Source organism: Mobula birostris, chromosome 2 (genome assembly GCF_030028105.1).
Source record: "Mobula birostris isolate sMobBir1 chromosome 2, sMobBir1.hap1, whole genome shotgun sequence".
NCBI classification, from domain to species: Eukaryota; Metazoa; Chordata; class Chondrichthyes; order Myliobatiformes; family Myliobatidae; genus Mobula; species Mobula birostris.
Genome location: NC_092371.1, coordinates 58,023,441 through 58,048,792, shown reverse-complemented (window position 1 = coordinate 58,048,792; position 25,352 = coordinate 58,023,441). Strand labels below are relative to the sequence as shown.

General features: G+C 41.2%; 1 protein-coding gene across 4 annotated transcripts in view; it reads right to left on the bottom strand.

Annotated features, from left to right (window-relative positions):
- The window catches only part of ccm2l (CCM2 like scaffold protein), an 86,835-nt gene extending 62,492 nt beyond the window's left edge, over positions 1-24,343 (bottom strand). For 3 of the 4 annotated variants that reach the window (XR_011882955.1, XM_072241543.1, XM_072241530.1), the window contains exons 1-2: positions 24,010-24,343; positions 11,215-11,388 (exon numbers count right to left, since the gene is read on the bottom strand). Coding sequence is in view for 3 of the 4 variants with exons in the window: in XM_072241543.1 (XP_072097644.1) it covers positions 11,215-11,388; positions 24,010-24,039 (204 nt within the window). In the remaining variant the exon portion in view is untranslated. The remainder of the gene's footprint in view (positions 1-11,214; positions 11,389-24,009) is intronic. The other variant, XM_072241553.1, reaches the window with a different exon arrangement.
- Between the last annotated feature and the right edge of the window lie 1,009 nt (positions 24,344-25,352).

The window sequence follows — 25,352 nt, the reverse complement described above, 5'->3', positions numbered from 1 at the left end:
ACAGCCTGGCTGTACGCTATCTTTGCTATTTTACCATTTGTCCTATCCCAAGTCGCTTCACCCTACTATCTACAGCCCACCCCCCCCCCAGCCTGTGCCAAATTAGTTTAAACACCCCCCAACAGCTCTAACAAACCTGCCTACGAAAATATTGGTCCCCCTCAGGTTCAGGAGCAACCTGTCTCTTTGTATGGGTCATAGCTCCCCCAGAAGAGATCCCAATAATCCAAGAACCTGAAGCTCTGCCCCCTGGACCAGCTTCTCAGCCACGCATTTTACCTGCCAAATCATCCTGTTTCTTCCCTCACTGGCGTCTGGCACAGGGAACAATCCAGAGGTTACTACGCTGGAGGTCCGGCTTCTCAGCTTTCTGCCTGGCTCTCTAAATTCTCTCTTCAGGGCCCCTTTGTTTTCCCTTCCTATGTTATTGGTACAAATATGTACCAAGACATGTGGCTGTTCTCCCTCTCCCACCAAAATGCTGTGGATGTGATCAGAGACGTCCTTGACCCTGGCACCCGGGTGTCCCGTTCATATCCACAGAATCTCCTGACTGTCCCCTGGCTACGGAGTCCCCTATCACTACTGCTCCCCTCTTCTCCCTCTTTCCCTTCTGCACCATGAACCCATGTTCCATGCCAGTAACATAGTCTCTGTGGCATTCCGCAAGGAGGTCATCCCCCATAACAGTATCCAAAACAACAGTATCCAATTAACCTTTAGGGAATCCTGCACAAGGACTCCCAAGTTCCTTTGCACCTCAGATTTTTAAAATTTTCTCTTTATTTAGAAAATGGTCTACCATTTATTTCTTCTACCAAAGTGTATGACCATACACTTTACGACACTGCATTCCATCTGCCAATTCTTTGTCCATTCTCCTAATCTGTCTGCCTTTCTGTGGCCTCTCTACTTCCTCAAAACTACCTCCCCCTACACTTATCTTCATCTCGTCCACAAACTTTGCAACAGAGCAAACAATTCCATCATCTGAGTCACTGACATATAGTATAAAAAGAACACAGGTCCCAACACAGATCCTTGTGGAACACCACTTGTCAATTTCAAACCAGAAAAGGCACCCTTTTTCCCATATTCTTTGCCTCCTTCCAATCAGCCATTGTTTTATCCATGCTAGTGTCTTTCCTGTAATCCCAAGGGCTCTTAACTTGTTAAGCAGCCTTATGCGTGGTACCTTGTCAAAGGCTTTCTGAAGATCCAAGTGCACAACATCAACTGGTTCTCCTTTGTCTTGCTTGTTATTTCTCAAAGAATTCTAACAGATTTGTCAGGCAAGATTTTCCCTTGAGGAAACCATGCTGACTATTCCCTACTTATCATGTGCCTTTAAGTACCTTGAAACTGCATCCTTAACAATCAACTTCAACATCTTCCCAACCACTGATGTCATACTAACTGGCCTATGATTTCCTTTCTTCTGCTTCTCTCCCTCCTTGAAGAGTGGAGTGACATTTGCAATTTTCCAGTCTTCTGGAACCATTCCAGAATCTAGTGATTCTTGAAAGATCATTACTAATGCCTCCATGATCTCTTCAGCCATCTCTTTCAGAAATCTGGGGTGTACACCATCTGGTCCTTGTGACTTGTCTACCTTCAGAACTTCCAGTTTCCTAAGAACCTTCTCCCTACTTATGGTAACTTCACACACATTTGACCCTTTACACGCTGGAGATTCCAGCATACTACTAGTGTGTTCCACAGTGAGGACTGATGCAAAACACTCATTCAGTTCATCCGCCATTTCCATGTCCCTATTACTACCTCTCCAGCACCATTTTCCACTGGTCCAATATCTAGTCTTACATCTCTTTTACACTTTATGTATCTGAAGAAACTTTTGGTATCCTCTTTAATATTATTGGCTAATTTTCTTTTGTATTCCATCTTTACCTTCTTAATAACTTTTTTAGTTGCCTTGTGTTGGTTTTTAAAAGCTTCTCAATCTCCTAACTTCCCACTAATTCTTGGTCTCCTTGAATTTATGTTGGCTTTGAATTCTCTTGATGGCCACAGCTGTGTCATCTTGCTTTTAGAATACTTCTTCCTTTTAGGAATTACTTCCAGAAACTTCAGCCATTGCTGATCCACTGTCACCCCCACCAATGTTCTATCCCAATCAGTTTTGGGCAACTTTTCTCCCATGCCTCTGTAAATATCTTTACTTCACCATAATGCTTATACATCTGACTTCAGTTTCTCCTTCCCAAATTTCAGGGTGCATTTGATCATATGATGATCACTTTCCTCTTAAGGTTCTTGGAGCCTAAGGTATCTGATCAATTCTGGTTCAATTGTACAATGCCCAATCCAGAATAGCTGATCCCCTAAATGGGCTCAACCACAATCTGCTCTAAAAAGCCATCTCATAGGCATTTTAGAAATTCACCCTTTTGGGATCCAGCACCAACATGATTTTCCCAATCTATCTGCATATTGAAATCCCCCATGACTATTGTGACATTGCCCCTTTGGCATGAATTTTCTATCTCCCATTGTAATTAGTAGACCACATCCTTACTACTATTTGAGTGTCTGTATATAACTCCCATCAGGATCTTTTTACTCTTGCAGTTCCTTAGCTCTATCCACAATGATTCAACTCCTTCCGACCCATGTCACTTCTTTCTAATGATTTCATTTAATTTTTTTTAACCCAAAGCCTACCTGCCTGTCCTTTTGATACAATGTGTATACTTGAATGTGAATCTCCCAACTATAATCTTCCTTTAGCCATGATTAAGTGATGCCTACAACATCATACATGACAATCTGTAACTGTGCTACAAGTTCACATACCTTATTCTGTATACTGGGTGAATTCAGATATGACACCTTCAGTCCTGTATTCACCCTTTTTGATTTTCAAAGGTTTCAAAGGTACATTTAATGTCAGAGAAATGTATACAATATACATCCTGAAATGCTTTTTCTTAGCAACCATCCAGGAAAACAGAAGAGTGCCCTCAAAGAGTGAACGACGGTTAAATGCTAGAACCCCAAAGTCCCTCCCAGCTCCCCTCCCTCCAGCGTGTAAATGGCAGCAAGCGACAATCCCCCCTCCCCCCACTGGCAAAAAAAGCATCGGTACCTGCTACTGAGCACTCAAGCGTGAGCAAGGTACAGCAAAGATACAGACTTGCAGTACCCCAAAGACTACATTGTTCACCCAGCATTCGACATACCACAGGCTCTCTCTCTCCCTAATAAGGGAAAAAGAGATGTCTTTGTTTCACAGCGAGAAGGGAGACATAACAAACAACTCGATGGTTTACAATGTTAGAAAGTTGCTTTTTACAAGCTCTGTGCTGAATGATCTTGGGTCTCTGAGTACACAGGCTGAGATTTTCCATCTCCCACAATACACCGGTTTTCTGCTCGGACACTGACCTCCAACCTCGTCTCCAGAGTCACAAAAACTCGGTCCTCTGTAGGAGAGCAGAGCTCTTAGGCTGAGTCTATTTTTACATTGCAACTCATCCTGTTGATTGCAATTTTGCCCTTTCATCATCATCGCCTTGCTGGGAGTTTCATAACACATTGCCTCTGTTTGTAAACCAACTACCTCATTCTGATCACTGTCACTCTGGTTCCCATCCCACTGCCACACTAATTTAAACCCTCCCAAACAACTCTGGCAAACCTGCCTGCAAGGATATTGGTCCCCCTTGGGTTCAGGTGTAACCAGTCCCTTTTCTACAGATCGTACTTTCCGCAGAAGAGATCCCAATGATCCATAAATCTGAACCCTTGCTTCTGCACTAGCTCCTCAGCCACACATTCACCTGCTAAATCATCCTAAGCTCCATGTACCTATCCAATAGTTTCTTAAGAGACCCTATCATATCCACCTCCACCAACATTGCCGGCAGCCCATTCCATGCACTCACCACTCTCTGCGTAAAAAAACTTACCCCTGACATCTCCTTTGTACCTACTCCCAAGCACCTTAAACCTGTGCCCTCTTGTGGCAGCCACTTCAGCCCTGGGAAAAAACCTCTGACTATCCACACGATCAATGCCTCTCATCATCTTATACACCTCTATCCGGTCACCTCTCATCCTCCGTCACTCCAAGGAGAAAAGGCCGAGTTCACTCAACCTGTTTTCATAAGGCATGCTCCCCAATCCAGGTAACATCCTTGTAAATCTCCTCTGCACCCTTTCTATGGCTTTCACATCCTTCCTGTAGTGAGGCAACTAGAACTGAGCAGTCGGCACAACATAGTGAGCCGAAGGGCCTGTAATGTGCTATAAATTTCTATGTTCTATGAATCTCCTATCAACACTGCAGTCCTCTTCATCTCTCTGCTTTCTGAGCCACAGCACCAGACTCAGTGTCAGGGACCCGGTCACTGTGGTCGGCCTTCTCAACAGTATCTAAAGTTGTATAAGCAGCACGCACAAAATGCTGGTGGAACGCAGCAGGCCAGGCAGCATCTATAGGAAGGGGTACAGTCAATGTTTCAGGCTGAGACCCTTTGTCAGGACAGTGTTCCTTGAATTTCCAGCATCTGCAGATTTCCTCACGCTAAAGTTGTATACTTATTATTGAGGGGAACTGCCACAGGTGTACTAGTTGTGCATTTCCCTTCTTTCTCTTGACAGTCACCCAGTTACCTTTCTCCTGCAGCCTTTGGGTTACTAACTCTCTGTAGCTCCTATCTATCCACTCCTCATTCTTTCGTATGTGTACTAACTTCTACTTTGAAAAAGGCACACTTGACAACTTCATGCCTAAGAAACAACTTTATCTCGAACATCAAAACCGTTATGTATATACAGAGGCTTTCACGACCCGTACGGCATGGCAGGGACACTATACACAAAGCCCACTGGAAGTAAAAGAACGGAAGTAAAACCCCCCATTATCCTAATTAGTATTAACTTACTTTTAATAATGCTCACATTACAACACTTCTTCCCCTTTAAAATCCAACATCCCCAAATGTAAAAACTAGGAAATGAAAACAGTGGTGTTATAACGTGGGTACCCCTGCAAACTTGTACTAGTATCTCAGCAACAGTTTATCAATATAAAACATCTGGAAAATGTGACAGATTCAACATTCAATCTAACAGCAACAAAAAAACTGTCCTGTCAAAGATTCAGTCTGTCAGGAGGTTTACGAGTGTGCTGCGATCTGCGCACTACCCCCAGTGACCCAGCAGGCACCGCTAGTGAGGGTGTTTTGGGTGGATCTGGTTTTGGGGGCATGAGAGGGGTCTGTGTGTCTGCGTGAGAATGTCCATCCTCTTCAGGGGACCCCAACCCCCCTGCCAGTGACTTGCCCTCTGGCAAAGTCACTGGTGGACATGCTTCCACTGTAGTCTGTCTCACAAATGGAAACTCCATGGAATGGTCTGCCTCTGAGCCGGTATCATGACGCAGGCGAACATGGTCCTGATGTCTGAGGAAAACACGCCCAGTCAGCCAGCTTAACAACATAGGAGATGGGACCACTCTGCTTAAGAATAACCCCAGGCAGCCATTGCTGATTGTTTCTCACATAGACATTGTCATCCGGTTTTAACTATCTCTCTCGCGCATGTTGATCATGTCCCTCCTTCTGCTTTTCCTGCTTTCTCTCACTTTTGCCTTCATGTCCGGGCGCAACAGGTCCAATCTTGACTTGGGCCTACGTCCCTTCAGCATCTTTGCTGCAGTGCGGGCAGTCGTAGTCTGTGGCGTGAGGCGGTATTTAAACAGGAAATGTGAAAGCTCCATGCTGAGAGAGTCCCCTGTCATCCGCTTCAGGCTTTCCTTCACTGTCTGAACAGCCCGCTCAGCCAAACCATTTGAAGCTGGGTGGAAAGGGGCCGTCCGAATGTGATGAATGCCATTCTGCTGCATGAACTCACGGAACAGCTCACTGGTGAATGTCGGGCCATTATCAGTGACCAGAGCGTCAGGCAACCGTGGACTTGCCTGAGCTTGTCTATGGTTGAGAGGGCTGTGATGTTGCTCATGATGTGAGCTTCGATCCATTTAGAATGCGCATCTACCATTACAAGAATCATCTGCCCCATAAAAGGGCCAGCAAAGTCCAAATATAGCCTAGACTAGGGGTGGTCTGGCCACTCTCATGGATGCAAAGGAGCTGGTGGTGGCATATTCTGATTAGTCTGACATTGCGTACATGATTTTACCTTGTTCTCCAGATCCTGATTCATTCCTGGCTACCAAACAAAGGATCTTGCAAGGCTTTTCATTCGAGACACCCCTGAGTGAGTCCCATAAATTTCCTCCACAATCTGTGAGTGGCCCACGCCCCCCAGAAAATGCAGCCATCCTGCAGACTGAGTTCTGTCTTGCGTTTGGCATAAGGCCTCAGTTCCCCTCCTTCCACGACTCTGGGCCAACCTTGTAAAAGAAAAAAGTCTTGACTTGGGACAGGACTGGGTCCCTCTCTGTCCACTGCTTGATCTGAGTTGCCTTTACAGGTGTCTCTGACAGCCTCTCCAATGAAAACACAGTCTCTGGAGGCACATATGTAGTAGCAGGTGTCTCAGGTAAAGGTAGTTGACTCAGTGCATCAGCATTTGCATTATCCCCACCCGCTCTGTACACTATAGTGTACCGGTAGGCTGACAATGTAAGAGCCCAACGCTGTATCCTGGCTGAGGCTAGTGGTGGGATGCATCTAGTCTCACTGAACAGGCTCATCAGTGGTTTATGGTCCGTATAAATTGTAAATACACGTCCATAAAGGTACTGATGAAAGCGTTTGATTGCAAAAGCAATGGCCAGACCTTCTTTATCTAGCTGTGAATAACCCTTCTCAGCAGCTGTCAGGGTACGTGAAGCAAAACCAGCAGGCCTCTCCGAGAGGTCCTCCATTACATGTGGGAGAACTGCCCCAACTCCATAGAGCGAGGCATTGCATGCAAGGGTGATCTTCTTGTCTGAGTCATAGTGAACAAGCAGCTTCACTGAGTGGAGGAGTTCTTTCACTTCCTTGAATGCTTTCTCCTGCTCTTCACCCCACTGCCACTCAGTGTCATTGTGAAGCAGCTTATACAGTGAGGTCAAAATCCTTGAGAGGTCAGGAAGAAACTTGCCATAATAATTCACCAAGCCCAAAAATGATCTGAGTTCAGTGACGGTCTTCGGGCTTGAAGCCTCCGTAATAGCTCTCACTTTGTCCTCCACAGGGCAAAGCCCCTCAGCTGTGATCTTGTGTCCCAGGTAGGAAGCACTCGATGCCAGGAACACAAATTTTCTGCGTTTCAACCATAGCCCTGCGCCTGAGAGCCTCTTCAGCACCCGTTCTAAGTTAGCCAGATGCTCCACCTCTGTAGTCCCCATGATCAAAATATCATCAAGGCACACTGCTACATGTGGAATCCCCTGCAGCAGTCCTTTGGAAAATGGCAGGGCTGGACGCCACTTCAAACATGAGGCGAATGTACTTGAATAATCCCTTGTGCGTATTAATTGTGACGTACTCCTTTGAATCCTCGTTGAGCAGTAGCTGTTGCTAGGTGTGGCTCATGTCCAGTTTTGTGAACAGCTTACCCCCTGACAGGGTCGCAGACAGGTTATCCACCCATGGCAATGGGTACTCCTCCAGCCTAGAGACCTGATTCACCGTAAGCTTATAATCCCCACATATCCTCACCGTTTTGTCTGCTTTCAAAACTGGAACAATGGGAGCCGCCCACCTTGAGAACTGGACGGGCTCAATAATGCCCAGCCTCTAAATGTTCCAGCTCCTCTTTTACTTTGCCTTTCATGGCATAGGGCACCAAAATGGGCTTAAAAAAACGTGGTGTAGCCTTAGGGTCGACATGGAGTTTCACTGTCATGCCCTTCAGTGTGCCCAGTTCGTCCCTGAAAACGTCACTGTACCGCTGCAGAACGTCCTCCATCGTGTGTGCATACTTAATTTCATGCCAGTTTATCCGGATTTTGCGAAGCCAATTGCAACCCAAAAGACTGGGCCCCCTGCCCTTAGCTATCACTAGCCCGGCTTCAGCCTTCTGACCCCCGGCTGAAATGTCCACATATAACACCCCTAAATGAGGTATGGGCTGCCCCGTACAGGTCCTGAGTTTGAGCTTTGACGGTCTAATGGGAAGCAGGTTGGACCCCCATGTCCTCCTGTAGGTCTCCTCACTAATGACCGATGCAGTAGCCCCTGAATCAATCTCAAACTTAATGTCCTTTCTCCTGACAGTGACTGTGGCATAATATGGTTCAGGTGGTTCCTCATCTGTTTCCACTGCAAACATGTTGTAGGCCCACGCTGCCTCTTCATCTGCTTCTTCTAGATGGTGTATGGCTGCCTGAGCCTGTTGAGCTTTCTCCTGCCCAGGCTTAATCTTACCCTTTCAATTTCTGCACTTTTTAGCTAAGTGTCACTTTTTGCTACAAGCATGGCAGACAGCGTCTTTGAGTTTGCAATCATTTGCATTGTGCGTCCCTCCACACCGGAAACATTCGGCCTGCTTTCCCTGTTTACTAGACTCCCTTCTGACTTGCTGCACTGCTGCTGACTGTGAACCCCCATGTCCTTTCTGGATATCCTTGATATTATTAGCAGCCATCTCCATGCCTTGGGCAATCTCTAAGGCTTTCTTGAAAGTCAACGGTGGGGTTTCCCCTGACAGATGGCGTTGTATGCCGTCATTATTAATGCCGCATACCAGTCAATCACGGAGCACGTCTTCCAACACCGCTCCGAAATCACAATGTTCCGACAGCTGCCGAAGCTGGGCCACAAAATCGGCCACAGACTGACCTGGCTTCCTGAAACAGCTGTGAAACTTACACCGTTGGACTATCACAGAAGGTTTTGGATTGTAGTGGTTCCCCAGGAGCTTGACCAGTTTGTCATATGGAATTTCCCCGTTTCCGTGGTGCGGCTAAATTCCTTATTAGCTTGCAAGTCTTTGCCCCACACACACTGAGGAGAATAGAGCGCTTCTTAGCCTTCTCAGTAATTCCATTAGCACAGAAAAAGTGTCCCAACCTTTCCTCATACTCCGGCCATTCCTCATTTCCTTCCAGAAATTCACTGATAGTTCCAAACGTAGCCATCTGAAATGCAAAGCTCCCGTTCGAAAAACGTGCCGATACGTTCACAAAACCAGTTCACCTCATCGCCAAAAATATGTAGTAACTTCTACTTTGAAAACTCGACAACTTCATGCCCAAGAAACAACTTTATCTCGAACTTCAGAACCGTTATGTATATACAGAGGCTTTCACAACCCGTACGGCATGGCAGGGACACTATATACGAAGCCCGCTGGAAGTAAAAGAACGGAAGTAAAACCCCCCATTATCCTAATTAGTAGCAACTTACTTTTAATAATGCTCACATTACACCAGTATGAGTCAAAGGTCATCAAGCTGCAGCTCCAGCTCCTTAATATGCTCTCCCGGGGGCTGCAGCTCAGTGCAGACGTGTTTATCTGGGAGGCTGGAGGCCTCCCAGACTTCCTACATCCCATACACAGTGTAGAACACTGTCTCTGGAGCTATTCTCTGTACACTACTATGTTCTAACAGATGAGGAATGAACAAATAAGAACAAAAAGGTTAAAACTTTCCAGAAACTTACCTTGCCCAAGCCTGATAAGCCAAAGCCACTCTAAACACAGGCTCACCTAAAAGAGTAGCCGCTCCACTTGCACTTGCATTATTTTTAATTTGCTCTTTCTAATGAAACCCTCTCGGTGATTGATTGTAGCCCAACTCCAAGAAACTGCTGTGAAACCCTGCCTTTTAAATCTTGATTTCAGATCTGATTGAAAACTCCCTCTCATTGATAAGTCACAGCCTAGCTGTTCGCTGTTCCCTCTCTTGCAACAGTTTTGTGTTGCTTGTATTCTAGACATGATATTTTATGTGAAATTTGTGCAGTTAATCGATTGTTTTTATAGAAAATATAACTACATAATTATTAATTAATTTCCCCTCAGCAGTGGCGAATGCATCATGCTTCTGCATATATTATAATTTTAGAACAATTAAAAATTGATTATTTGCTAAAATATGGAAGGAAGTTTTAAGAATTGCAAACAATGTGCTTATTTTAAATCAATCAACACTTCAGATACTACAGGAATAGAAATTTCAGAGAACCGACACATGTAGAAGTCTACATGCAGGCACGGAATACATATTGTATTATCTATGAAGGAAAAAGTAGTAGAAGACCCATACTCAAAGTATGTCTGGGTCAAAGATCCTACTTCATTGCTATTGAGATTTCAAGCTCAGTTGAAATCTTCATTAATTTTTAAAATTTACTAATTAAAAATTTAAACAGCAACCTCCAGATTGACTAAATAACCATTTATATCTGTCCAACTCCATATGCTATAAATGCAACTGTTACCAAATAGCTGTGACATTGAAATAATTTTATTCTTCCCATTTCTACATCAATCAATTTGACTTAATTGTGTTACACCATTAGTGCACAATGCAATTTGCACACTGTTTTACCATTAAAACCAGAAGCTACAAATGAAGCATTTTAACTTGATTAAAATGTTGTTTAAGTATTCTGATAAAGGCATACTATATAAAACTGTGACTAAAGGAGATGATGTATCTTTGTCAGGTGTCAATTATAGTCAGCAATTGTCCAAAAAATATTCCTGTACTCTGTATCTTCCAATAGAAAATTACACCACATAGAACAAATGTTTAATAATAAATCATGCTATGTACCAACTTACAATAACAAATCTCACTATGGACCACACCAATCAGTTCATTGTTGTAAACTTCCTCTTTTCAGAGGCAAAATCAAAGAAAACATGTAGCGTTTGCATTGGTGCCTGAGCCAGTTCTCTATAAAAGATGTTATTTTTATCTAATTCCCCTTATACATGTTGTCTTGTTTTAAAAATTATTTTTATACAACAGATTCCATTCAAGCAACTATCACAGTTCCTCCCTACATGACAAGAGACAATTGTACAACTTACTAGCTATATATATTAGAGACTTAAGTTTTGCTTAGAATTATTGAGATAATAACACAGAGGGTGACCATTCAGCCCTTCACATACTGCCCAATGTTGTTCATCAGATAAATTGTCTGTTCTAATATCATATCAACTTTTTCTCATAATCTAGGTATGTTATTTTCAGTCCTAACAGTGCATTATTTACAGGATAACATACTCTATTTAGTATCTGATGAGAAGACAGAGAGAAAGAAAGGAAAAACATACTTTGACCTCTTTCTCCAGATAATCATGCAGCAGAAGTTCAGGATCTATTAAATAATCTGGAGGGAAGAGTGGGATAGAATGCAATGGCCTCCTGTACACACTGCTTCTGTCCTGCTGCCTCCTATTCTTGTCAGCTCTGGGAAACACCAGCCTTTTGATCGGAGACACAAACCCCTGTTAATCACATGAAGAATGCAAATATTACAACTTTCAAACAGGCTGCTCTTATTACCTCTTGAAGTAGGCTCTGGAGGAATGGTTTGCTCCATTTCAGAAAGAAAGGCAAAGCAGTCTTCCAGGCATTGCATCATAAAAGTTACAGAATGCTGTAGTCTGGGAAATTTGCCAAATAAACTAATCTCACTTTCCTGCTTCTTTTCATATCCTATAATTTTGGCCTTATTCAATCAGTTATCTGTCTTAAAAGAACTACTTTTCAAAACAACTGTAAATAACTTGTTTTTTTAAATATATTTTAAAGTATTAACATGTTACAACATTACTATAAAGTACTGAATATATTATAGCCTATGAACAAAACTATGACAGATGACATTAACAGTGACAATATAACATACTAAATTCGTTATTCTGCTTGTGAAATAACAGCGCAACTATAATAACTATCATAAAATGTCACACATTATCAGGTTAATCATTTCTTTCTCCCATTATCAGCCTCGGTAACATTACTTTTACTGTGAAATATTCATAACAATTGGAATAGATTTACATAACTTATTAAAACCACTATGTGAAAAGTACTTTGAATAACGATTAATTATTTTTGGTGAATATAATCAACTTAAAGGCATTATGAAAAAAAATATTTTCATGGCAGGTCACTAAAACTATACATTTATTGAGCTGTATTCCACATATAATTAGTTATGTTTGAAACATTGTTAGAGATATTAATCTGGATATAGGAAGGTCCAGTGGGTTGAATAAGTAAGTGTTGAATTGTTTAGGGAAAATACTTGTTAAGGCAATAAAAGAAAATTATGTTTTTGCAATAGGCCAGAAATTCTGAATTTTACAAGATTCCTGCTCAAACAATGTAGCAATTCCACTATACCACACTGAATTTTTGGGCTAGGTTATCTGCTCAAATTCTGACCAGGGCTTAAACATACATCCTTCTGTTACAAAGCAAGAGTGAGGCCAGCTGGCAAAGATGTGAAGAAATCAAAGTCTGGTTTGAAGGTATTTTTCTGCGTTGCTGCTTTTTATTTGTCATAAATAAAACTTGAAGTATTAACTCATGCACTTTAATAGATGCGTAACAAGTTATTAAAATATTTTCTTGGTGCTGAACAAGATTTTATTATAAATTTATTTTAGAAAACTGTAGTGACAGCAGAAGATAGAAACAATTATAAACACAAGAGATACGACATCTGAAGGTACTTGAAAAGTTCCATCAATGCTTTCTTCAAAACATCTTAAATATCAGCTGGGAAGACGGAAGAACCAACATCAGCGTGCTAAATGTAGTAAAAACAACACACATTGTAGCCTACGTCATCAAGAACCAACCAAGATGGAGCGATCATTTTGTTCAGATGAAAGACGAACATCTGCCGAAACAAATCTTCTACTCCCAGCTTAAAGACGGACAACAGAAGAGATTCAAAGATGTCTTAAAAGCCAACATGAAGAAATGTAACTTCGACACCAACAATTAGGAAACCAGTGCCAAGGACAGGAAACTCTGGCGAGCCATCATCCGAGAAGGAACAGAAAATTTTGAGGCCAACAGATGTGCAGAAATAGAAGAAAAAAGGGAAGAAAATGGAAAGAGAGGCAGCAACAACCAAAGCCCGATCTTCCAACTGGAACTACCTGTCCTGAATGCAGAAGAACTTTCAAGGCCAAGATTGGACTCATAAGCCACTTGAGAGCCCATAGATAGATCAATGGAATGAAGAACATCATCCTCGACCTTGAGGGATAGCGACCACAACAACGACTGCAGATGATGGAAATCCAGTGTAACACACACAAAATATTGGAGGAACATAAAACCATAAGGCCCAGAAGAAATAGGAGCAGAATTGGAACATTCGATCCAATGTGTCTGCTCCACCATTCTATCATGGTTGATTATTCTCCTGCCTTCTCCCCATAACCTTTGATGCCCTGGTAAATCAAGAACCCATCAACCTCCACTTTAAATATACTCAGTGACTTGGCTTCCACAGCTGCCGGTAGCAATGAATTCCACAGAATACTGTTATGTACCCCGTAACTGGGTTGCCAAACCAGCAGAAATGGATCACTCAGTTGGAGTCTGGATCACTGGAACTAAGAAAGTTTTATTAAAGAAACAAGCAACACAGTACTCTAATCAAAAGGATAATAAATGCAACAGTTCAGCAATGATAAACACACATGTACACAGAATTAGGATAACAGCATCAATCAAGCTCTATTGTCGTCTAGGGGTAAATGACCAGTTTCAAAGTGACGCAAAGTTCAGTTCAATTGAGTTCAGTTCAGTTCACAGTAATCACTGCCGTGGCGATGGACAGCGGGGGGAAGGAGAGAGAGAGCAAAAACGAATGAATATTCAAACGGCTTCCACACAGACCTTCGATATTCTTCGCAGTCAGCTTTCGGGCGAGCCCATTGTGATGTCTTCTGAGGTCACCGACTGTGACCCCTCCGTTTCCAGATACGATCATTTCTCTGCGGTGAACCTGGCACCCAGGCAAGGGCGGACACACACCAGGTTCCTGCCGATTGTACCTTTCCACCCTGTGCGTCTATGGCTTGGTCCCGCGACTAGTCCTCCAAAACTCCCACCGACTTGTGGGAGGCGCACCGCTTCCAGGATCTCGTTACCTCGTGGTGTCGTGTGTGTCTTGCCTTAGTGAACCTGTCCCTTTTTATCCCCCTGCTGGGGTATCGCCTGTTCATCACTTCAAACAGTTCAGGGTTCAAAGGGGAGCCGATCTTGACAGCTCTCCTTCCGTTAAACTCTCCCGTCCCTTCATTAACATCTCCAAATGCTGCTCCATTGTTTTCCTTATCTCCCTTTCTCCTGAAGACAGGTGGCAGACCAACTGCTGATCCCACTGGTGCCAGCACAGGACAGTTAACATCTTAGTCTATGTGTACTTTCGTCACAATACCCTCTTGCTAAAGAAATTCCTCCTCAGCTCTGTTCTAATTGGATGTCCCTCTGGTCTGAGGCTATGCCTTCTGGTTCAAGACTCACCCACTAAAGGAGTCCAGACTTTTCAATATTCATTAGGTTTCAATGCGATCCCCCCTTATTTTTCTAAATTCCAGTCAGTACAGACCGAGAACCATCTAATGCTACTCATGTGTTCACCCTTTCATTTCTGCAATCATCCTTGTGAACTTCTTCTGGACCGTCTCCACAGCCAACATATCTTTTCTTAGATAAAAGGGCCCAAAATTTCTCACAATACTACAAGTGCAGTCTGACAAATTCTTTATAAAACCTCAACATTACATCTTTGCTTTTGTATTCTAGTCCTTCGAAATGAATGCTAATATTGTATTTGCCTTTCTTACTAAGGACTCAACCTGCAAGTTAAGCTTCAGGAAACCCTGCACAAGGAATCCAAGTCCCTTTGCACCACTGATTTTTAAATTTTTCTTTCCCTTTTCGGAAAATAGTCAATGCCTTTATTCCTTCTATCAAATTGCATGACCATACACTTCCCTACACTATATTTCATCTGCTACTTCTTTGCCCATTCTCCCAATCTGTCGAAACCCTTTTGCAGACTCCCTACTTCCTGAACACTATTCACACTCCACCTATCTTTGCATCATCTGCAAACCTGGCCACAAAGATATCAATTCCTTCATCCAAATCATTCACATATAATGTGAAAAGCAGTCCCAACACTGACCCCTGCAAAGACCAGCAGCCAACCAGAAAAGGGCTTCTTTCTTTCCACTCTTGGCCTCTTGCCAGTCAGCCAATTATTAATGCCTCCACAATCTTTCAGCTACCTCTTCAAGAACCCTGAGGTGTAGTCCATATGGTCTGGATGATTTACTTACCTTCAAACCTTTCACCTTCCCAAGCACCTTCACCTTAGTAATAACAACAACACTCACTTCTATCCCCAATACTCTTGAACTTCTGGCATACTGTTAGTGTCTTCCACAGTGAAGACGGACACAAAATACTTATTAAGTTCCTCCGCCATTTCTTTGTCTGCCATTACAACCTCTCCAGCATCATTTTCCAGCAATCCTTCAGGTCTTGTTTATTCTTTGTATATTTGAAAAAAACATTTAGCAAATTCTCTCCCCCTTCTCTGTATCCCCATTAACCTTCCCCCAACTCCCCCCCCCACCACCGAACTGATCCCTGCAAACAGCTTAAGTGCTACACCTGCCCATTCGCCTCTATTTAGCACCTCAAACAACCCTGCCAGTTGAGGCAACACTTCACCTGTGAATCTGCTGGGGGCATCTATCATTTCCAGTGTTCCTGATGCTGCCTCCTCTACATTGGTGAGACCCATCATAAATTGTGGGATTGCTTCATCGAGTACCTCCTCTCCATCTGCCAAAAGCAGAACTTCCCAGTGGCCAAACATTTTAATTCCGATTCCTATCCCCATTCCAATATGTCGGTCCATGGCCTACTTTTGTGCCACGATAAGGACATACTCAGGGTGGAAGAGCAACACTTTGTATTCCGCCTCGATAGCCTCCATTATGATGGCATGAATATCAATTTCTCCTTCCGGTTAAAAAAATCCCTTCCCTTCACCTATTGTATACTGTATCCCACGCTGGCTTTTCACTCTTCTCACCTGTCTATTACTTCCCCTGGGTCCCCTTCTTGGTAGTGTGGAGGAGCAGAGGGATCTCGGGGTACATGTCCACAGATCCCTGAAAGTTGCCTCACAGGTGGACAGGGTAGTTAAGAAAGCTTATGGGGTATTATCTTTCATAAGTCGAGGGATAGAGTTTAAGAGTCGCGATGTAATGATGCAGCTCTATAAAACTCTGGTTAGGCCACACTTAGAGTATTGTGTCCTGTTCTGGTCGCCTCACTATAGGAAGGATGTGGAAGCATTGGAAAGGGTACAGAGGAGATTTACCAGGATGCTGCCTGGTTTAGAGAGTATGCATTATGATCAGAGATTAAGGGAGCTAGGGCTTTACTCTTTGGAAAGGAGGAGGATGAGAGGAGACATGATAGAGGTGTACAAGATAATAAGAGGAATAGATAGAGTGGATAGCCGGCGCCTCTTCCCCAGGGCACCACTGCTCAATACAAGAGGACATGGCTTTAAGGTAAGGGGTGGGAAGTTCAAGGGGGATATCAGAGGAAGGTTTTTTACTCAGAGAGTGGTTGGTGCGTGGAATGCACTGCCTGAGTCAGTGGTGGAGGCAGATACACTAGTGAAGTTTAAGAGACTACTAGACAGGTATATGGAGGAATCTAAGGTGGGGGCTTATATGGGAGGCAGGGTTTGAGGGTCGGCACAACATTGTGGGCCGAAGGGCCTGTACTGTGCTGTACTATTCTATGTTCTCCTTCCCTGGTCCAGTCTTCTCTCCTATCAGATTCCTTCCTTTACCTCTAACCTTTCCTACCACCTGGCTTCACCCATCACCCTCTAGCTATCCTCCTTCCCTTATCCCCTCCTTTTTATTCTGGTGTCTTCCCCCTTTCTTTCCAGTCCTGAAGAATGGTCTTGGCTTAAAATGTTGACATGAGTGTTCTTTACCATGGAGGCTGCCTGACCTGTTGAGTTCCTCCAGCATTTTGCGTGTTTTGCTTTGATTACCAGTGTCTGCAGAATTTCTTGTGTTTAAAATTTCTGGTATCCTTTTTATATTATTGGCTAGGTTTCCTTTGTGTTTTATCCTTTCTCTCCTTATGGCTTTTTTATTTGTCTTCTGGTGGCTTTTAAAAGCTTCCCAATCCTCTGACATCAGACTCCATTTTGCTTTATTGTACACCCTCTCCTTTGCTTTTAAGCTCTCTTTGACTTCTCTTGTCAGCCATGAGGGGGGCCACCTTAGAGCTCAGCAGGTCAGGCAGAATCTATGGAGAGCAATTAAATGTTGATGTTTCAGGGCGAGACCCTTCATCAGAATTTTCATCAAGCAGTCAGCACTTATGCGTTTTTTCTTTCAGTTACATCATAATTTAAGGCCTTAATACAGAGCAGTTGTAAATAATTCTGATTACATGGGCTGTCAATTTCAATCTGATCAGCACAGTCCTTTTACCAACCAATCAGTACACATTACATGTGGAAGACAGCTTCATTAACTTTGCCTTAATTGCTGGAATAAGGTCAAAATAAATATTTATGATTATTAGAGTATGGATAATTACTGAAACAGAAAACAAATTCTTTAAAAGCAGAGAGTGAGAGAGAAAAATAAAAAAAAAAAAAAAATATATATAAATAAAAGCAGGAAAATGGAGCTGATATTTCCCTTGCCAGTGCAAGAGCAATGGTCCAAATGACTCTTATGCTGCAAGTTCTTTAACTATAGTAGAATTTCAGAAACTAATTAAGTCATTTTTACAATAAAGAATAAATTATTCAACCAACAAATTGACCAGTGGTGAGCTAACACAGATAAATAATGAAATCACTACCAAGTTAAAATGGAAGAAAATCCATGTCCCACTTTTCCTTAAAATTCCATACAAAACTTCCACTTGACTGAAAAAGTCCACTCACATTAGGCAATGCCACTGGTGTGTAAAAAAAATTACACTTCATTAACAAAAAAAATGGTAGCCACATTTTCTGCTCAAATACTGTACATGAGGAGCACAACCCAACATACATTGTCCTTGGTGAATATTTCCTGGGGAACACTGTAATCAGTTTTAAGTCTGATTTATATTTATGATGCACCAGATTAAAAGCTGCAAAATATTTGAAATTACCACCAACATCAAGTTACTAAAATTTTACTTTCCTCCCTTCTTTTGACATCCTCATCCATCTTGCTTTCTGATCTATTCTGAACTTGGAGCTTTCTTATTTGTTTTGTCCTGTCAGGAAATTCTAAACTGACTCCACCAAGCATGCTTCGACTCGAACAGTTAGAGGTCCTTTCTCTCTTGGAATTTACAGCAAATGCACCAAATGTTTTAAAACTTATTTTCCTCTATGCTCAGTATGTTAACTCATTTACATGAATTATATCAAATTTATTAACTATTTTTCTATTTAACAACGTGAAGAATATTAATGCTCCGGAGGCATTATATTTCACCAATTATCTATCCCATACAATCTAATGCAGAGAAGATCCTCTATATTCCTGCAACAAGGCTTGTCAATGCATCCTTTCACACAAGTCAAATTTCAATAGAGACAATGGTCTAGGTGTTTTCTTTCAGCAAGTTGTTTTCTTTACGATCGGTACATTACATCTCTACGTGCTATGTTATGCTTGAGCTTTGTTCAAATTATTAGGTTATGTTATTTCAAAGAATGACTTTAATTGTTTATTTTTGGAGCATGACCCAATTCAGTACAGAGAACCCAGCACAGTAAACCCCCCTTTTTTTAAAATGAGCATTTGTTATTTTGTGACAAATTAGGAACAGATCCGTGCTTATAATTAATCACCACTTCAACCACACAGAATAAAACACTTGAAATCCCCAGTGGATGAAGCAGCGGTATACAGAGAGCAACAGACTTGGATTGTAAAACATGGGCTGCTTACTACCTTTTTATCTGTGATATGAATTATGTGTGTGCAGATTGCCAGCTGTTTGGCAAATTGGAAAGTCTGTGCTCTAGTGGTCAAGCAGCTTGAAATTTTCAAGTCTGTAGTTCATGATGTCAGTAATCAGGTAATACTGGTATATTAACTATTCCATCAGTTTGGGCTTTGACTATCAAGCTGCCCCATGCTGTATGCTTACTGTGCATGATGGTTCGGCCAATATCAGCAGAAATAACCACCAGTTCAACTCTGGCAATTTAAAGTGATTCTCAGTCTTCAAAGATCAAAGTAAATTTATTATCAAAGTATAATAACCGTATAATAAAAATATACTTACTGTATAATAATTGTAATAACCATATACTTATTATCAAAGTATAATAATCCAATAACCAGAATAGAATCAATGAAGGGCTGCACCAGCAGGGCGGACAACCCATATGCAAAAGACAACAAACTGTGCAAATAGAAAAAGAAAGCAAAAAAAGAAATAATAATTTAAAAAAATGAACAAGGTATACAATGTCCCAATAGTAATATCTACAACTGGCATCATCTCAAATTTACCACGCAATAGCATCAAAACAATCAGGCCTATGCAGCAATATTTATCTAAATCTCCAGAAAGCCACTTTGAACCTGGTGGTGTGAGTCCTGGGGCTCCTGTACCTTCTTCCTGATGGGAGCAGTGAGAAAAGTGCGTGGCCTGATGATGAGTGCTGCTTTCCTGCGACAACATTTCGTGTAGATATGCTCAATGGTGAAGAGGTCTTAGCTTGTGAAGGACTGGGCTATATCCACTACTTTTTGGAGGATTTTCCATTCAAGGGCATTGCTGTTTCCATACCAGGCTGTGATGCAGCCAGTCAATACACTCTCCACTACACAACTACAGAAGTCTATCAAAGTTTTAGATGCCATGCCAAATTTTTGCAAACACCTAGGGAAATAGAGGCACTGCCAAGCTTTCTTCATAATTGCTCTTATATGCTGGGCCCAAAACAGGTCCTCTGAACTGATAACACTGAGGAACATAAAACTGTTAACCCTCCTATCTCTGATTTCCTTCGATAAGAACTGGCTCATAGACCCCTGGATTCTCCTCCTGAAGTCAACGATCAGCTCTTTGGTCTTGCTGACACTGAATAAGAGCTTTTTGTTTTCACCATTCAGCCAGATTTCCAAGCTTTCTCCTATGTGCTGATTTGTCACCACCTTTGATTCAGCCTACAACAATGGTGTCGTCAGCAAACTTAAATATGGCATTAGAGATGGAGGGATATGGTCCGTGTGCAGGTCAGTGGGACCAGGCAGAAAGTGGTTCGGCACAGCCAAGAAGGGCCAAAAGGCCTGTTTCTGTGCTGTAGTTTCTATGGTTCTATGGTTCAGCACATAATCATAAGTGTAAACCGAGTAGAGCAGGGAGCTAAGCACACAGCCTTGTGGTGCATCTAAACTGATAGAGATTGTGGAAGAAGTGTTATTGCTAATCTGAACTGACTGTGGACTGCAGGTAAGGAAATCCAGGATCCAATTGCCAAAAAAAAAAGTATTGAGTCCGAGATCTTGAATCTTACTGAATAGTTTATGATAATATTGAATGTGAAGCTGTAGTCGATAAAGAAACGTCCTGATGTATGCATTTTTGTTGTCCAGATGTTCCAGGGTTGAGTGAAGAGCCAGTGAGATGACATCTCTGTGGGCATGTTGTGACAGTAGGCAAGTTGGAGCAGATCCAAATTACTTCTCAGGAAGAAATTGCTATGTTGCATCACCAACCTCTCAAAACCTTTCATTACTGTGGATGAAAGTACTACTGGACAATGGTCATTGAGGCCAGTTACCACATTCTCCTTAGGAGCTGGTATAATTGAAGCCTGCTTAAAGTAGTTGGGTAGCTCAGACTGCCAGAGCGAGAGACTAATGATTCTCAGTGAACACACTAACCAGTTGATCTGCCCATGTGTTCAGTACTTGGCCAGGTACCCCATCTTGGCCTGATGTCTTCCATTGGTTCACCCTCCTGAAGGCTGCCCTCAGAGACTAAAATCACAGGATCATCAGAGGTTACAGGAGTTCGTGATAGTTCCTCCGTGCTTTGATGGTCAAACTGAGCATAGAAGGCATTGAGCATATCTGGAAGAGAAGCCCTGTTTTCACCCATGTTGCTTGACTTCACTTTGTAAGAGGTGTTAGCATTCAAACCCTGCCACAGCTGTCAAGCATCCTTCAGTGATTCAGGTTTAGTCCAGTACTGCCACCTTACCCATATGATATTTTTCCAGAGATCGTACCTGGATCTCTCTTAACTTTTTTCATTGCTGGACTTCAATGACTCTGATCTGGCCCTCAGCAGATTGTGGATCTCATGGTTTATCCAGGGTTTCTAGTTGGGGAAGACTCTGAATGAATGAATGATGAATGAGTGGATTAATATGAATGCATTCATGAATGAATGAATGAATTAATATGAATGAATGGATTGTTGTCTTGCATTGTTTTTTTGAGTTGAAAAACAGTGGTTTGAGTTGATATTCAAAGAATAAATAATCAGCAAGTGCTGAGCTTTACGAACATTATATATATATATATATATAATCAGATTTGAGTGTACAGGAGTTCAGTAAAGATACAAAAGCTTTAATAGCTATATCTCAGCATGAAGCACAGAGAAGGAAAAAGTTAAGTGGACAAGACAAAATGCCAGACGAGGCACGTAAAGGGGAAAGAAGGCTCTAGTGAGGACAGTCAATCTTATCAGAAGGTTCTGGGACAAATTAACCCATGTTAACATTTCAGAGAAGCAATTCTTGTGGAGGCTCTTGTTTGCCAGAGAAATCAACATGATTAGTAGCCAGACTTGCAGCTACTCAACAGTGTTGGAACTGTTTTGCCAATGACCGGCAAATTAATGATGTTGAATTTCAGCTCAGTCCAGTCTGGTGTTAGAGCCATAAGTCATGTATCCCAATTTGCAACATTTTATTGTAAACTCATGGTCTCTTCTCAAGAAGAGGGGAGTTCCATTCTTTTTTCTATAAAAAGAGAGCAGGAGACATAGTATGTATGTGGATTTCTCAGAAAAGTGGAATCCTCACTCATATTTTTCATATCCCTGTGAATTTTTCTGAAGACAAAAGGTCCACTGAATTTCCCAGTGATCACCATGGCAAAAACAGAGGTAAGGAGCTTTTCACAATGCTGTACTATTTTAGTGCATTATCCTGACTCTAAAACAACTACTGTAATGCCACTTCTAACATATTTTTTGACAATATATTGACTTGTGGGTAAACTGATTACTGTGGTATAAAGCAAAAAAGTGAAATTCAATTTTAGATAATGGGTTCTGAGACACAAGAGGAAGTAAACCTTGACAAGTCTGTTTTTCTTTACCATAATGGTGACTACTAATGAAAAGTATGTACCTGTAATTGACTATTTTGACTGTTTTGTGATATCCCAAGGTCATAAGTACTTTTCTGTCTATAGGAGCAAACTAGTGTATATTTAATTAATAATTCTGATGATTTCAGATGCCAAGTAACTTACCATTTACATTAACCTTCTACATTCTATAGAAACCAATATGCTCTTGCTTGATGGATATCATGTTGACCTTGCATTTTTTAGGATAATCCAGAATCAAAATGCTTACCCTTCTTGGGTTTTCCTTTTATTGCCCAGTCCCAGTGATCAGGGATCAGTCAAGCCAGCCCAAAGTAATGTAAGTGCACAGATTTCACTGCTGAATTTACATTTTTAGAATAGATGGAAGAGTAGATAATGTTTGCGTCTCAGTGAATATACTCTGCTTTTCATGTTACTGACACATCAATAACCAGTACCTTCTAGACATCTCGAGTGATAAACCATAAATTAACTATGTAATGATTTCTTAATTTTGTTTTTCTAATAGGAGTCAGACCTGGCTGGGGAAGGGTATCTGCAAATATGAGGGCTGAATCATACAAGTGTTCCTTCGACATCTAAAGCTTACTTTAGTATTAATAACATCTGTATGTTTTACTGCGCAGTTGCACCAACCATCAACTTTGCTGATTAGAGAACAAATTAATATTGCTTCCAATTCAAAATACTGCAAGCTTGGGCACTCTCAAACAGCCTTTCCCTTCCTTTTCTACTAATCATTCGATAGAGAGCTCTTATTGACTGTATGCTTGACTCCTTAGAAACTCCTTACAAATGAAGGAATTTTAAATCTAAAATAAAAGTAATAATAGATCAAGACCAATAAAATAGACTTGATATAACTTGTTAATTAGAGATAGCATATAATCTTAGGTATGTCCCCCATGTTACATCTTCCGGGATGATGGAGGATTTATTAGAAGCATTGACACATTGTTTACTTTAAGCAAACTATCCAGTTAGAATCTCTCATTTAGATAAGAAAGAAATGTTACAAATCTTATCCAATGGAAACTCCTCTTATCCTTACAAAATTGTATAGTCTTACGATGCAATATTGAATGAACAAATACAAAAGACAACGGACTGAATACACAGCAATTGAATTCTATTTTAACAAGGAAGCTTCAACATAAAACTGTACTACTTAACTCAAGTCACCATTTCCACTGTACACTACCGTCCCGTGAAACATATGAAAAGCATGCTCTTTTACAGCCCAGAATAAATTCTAAAACTGATATACATATATAAACTACTTAAATCAGGTTAAACGGTGTAATATAGATTGCCACTACCACAAATCTCAGCCATGGCTTAACAATGCCCTAAAATTAGTTGACCTAAGAAAGACCTGCACACACTTAAAGCTTCAGCTAGGTCAGAACTTTATCCTGATGGCAGAAAAGCTGCAATATTTCAACAAAAGAAATGTTAAAACATTTTGGTTGCATAAATAAAGTTTTATCATCTGGAATCCAGAACAATACTTAAAGAAGTTTGATAGATATGAACTTCCCTAAAGGAAATAGTGGGTGTGTGTACCTCCAGAATCTGCACTGTTTCCACTGCATTATAGATTTAAAACATTTGAAATTTACAGTACATTCATGCATGTATTTCTGGTTTACATCACATTATGAAAACTCTTACCTTCTTGCCTTTCTTGATCTCTACATCCATTGTGCTTTCACATCAGTTCTACACATTTCTTGTTTTGTTCTAGTGCTATTACATGCAGGAAACTCTTAGTAGACTCCACCAAATAAGTAAACTTTTTTGAGCTTTTCCTCTCCAGGGACTGATAACAATATGCTATACATCAGCCTATTAAAATTTTGCAAATATTATCTCTGTGCCTACTTTGACAAAATTGTCCAGCAATATATTTCAATTTTGACATGATGCTGATTTTTCCAGTGAGATTAACAATATTTCAGAAAATATTGCGATGTTAATTTTAGCCATTTCTTAAGGGCTGAATTAATTTCTCTAAATCACCAGAAAGGATTTGGAGTCACTTCCTCTGGATGTGTTCTTTCAGTACCTCCTGTTGGCTAATTGGTATTGTTCCATCACCATGACACCCAAGGAGCAGGAAATGACTTCTAATACCAGCTATTTCCTCAGCAAAGTTGTTACATTAACTTGACAGATATTAATAAAGCATTTCAGAGATCCTTTCAATTTCACAGTTAATTATTTTGTAAGAGAACTTTGTTTGAGTTCAATATTATTATCTTAAGCTCAATAAACTTATCATTGTTCAAAATTCTTTTTTCTGCTTAGCCCAGCAATAAGATCCTGATTACTCTGAGGCAACTATGTTAGGCAGTCCCCATCATTTGCGTACCTGATCTGGAAATCCCAAAATGGACTTTACGAGCTCTGTCATGGGAAGAGATTACCAGGTAAAAGAAAATCTTTCAAGTGTATACTCAAAGTTTCTTAGAAGAAGTTTTTTCAGTCTTAACAGAGACTCTTCAATAACATGAAATTTCATTTTCTTCTTTTTTGTTTTATGGCGGTTGGCAACCAGTTTTCAGTGCATTACCGCCACCTGCTAGACTTCTTGTGGTCCAACCAAATATGTCCTGGAGTTCTTTACTTTAGACAATCTAGTTCAGCCTGCAATTCTCTATTAGCATCACTCTGTAGTTGCAATTCCTCGTGAATGCTTAATGTGCTCATTAGATAATGCCGCAAACTCCTATTCTTCCCTAATTTTGTCACGTTTTTGTGTAGTTGCATTACCTCAATTACATTGATTTCATCTACTTCACTTGTAAGACTAAAATCGTCTTATTAAAAAAAAAGTAATTATCCCACATTATACTTTTAAAATTGCTGTTTTTCCAAGTCTATCTGCTTTTTCAGGTTTTCCTTTTCTTGGATCGTAGCCTGCAGTTGTTTACTGAGACCTCGGGAGTTCTTCTTCATTTGCTTCCATGTTTTCATTTTATAATCTGAATGTAGATAATTCACTTTGCAACAAA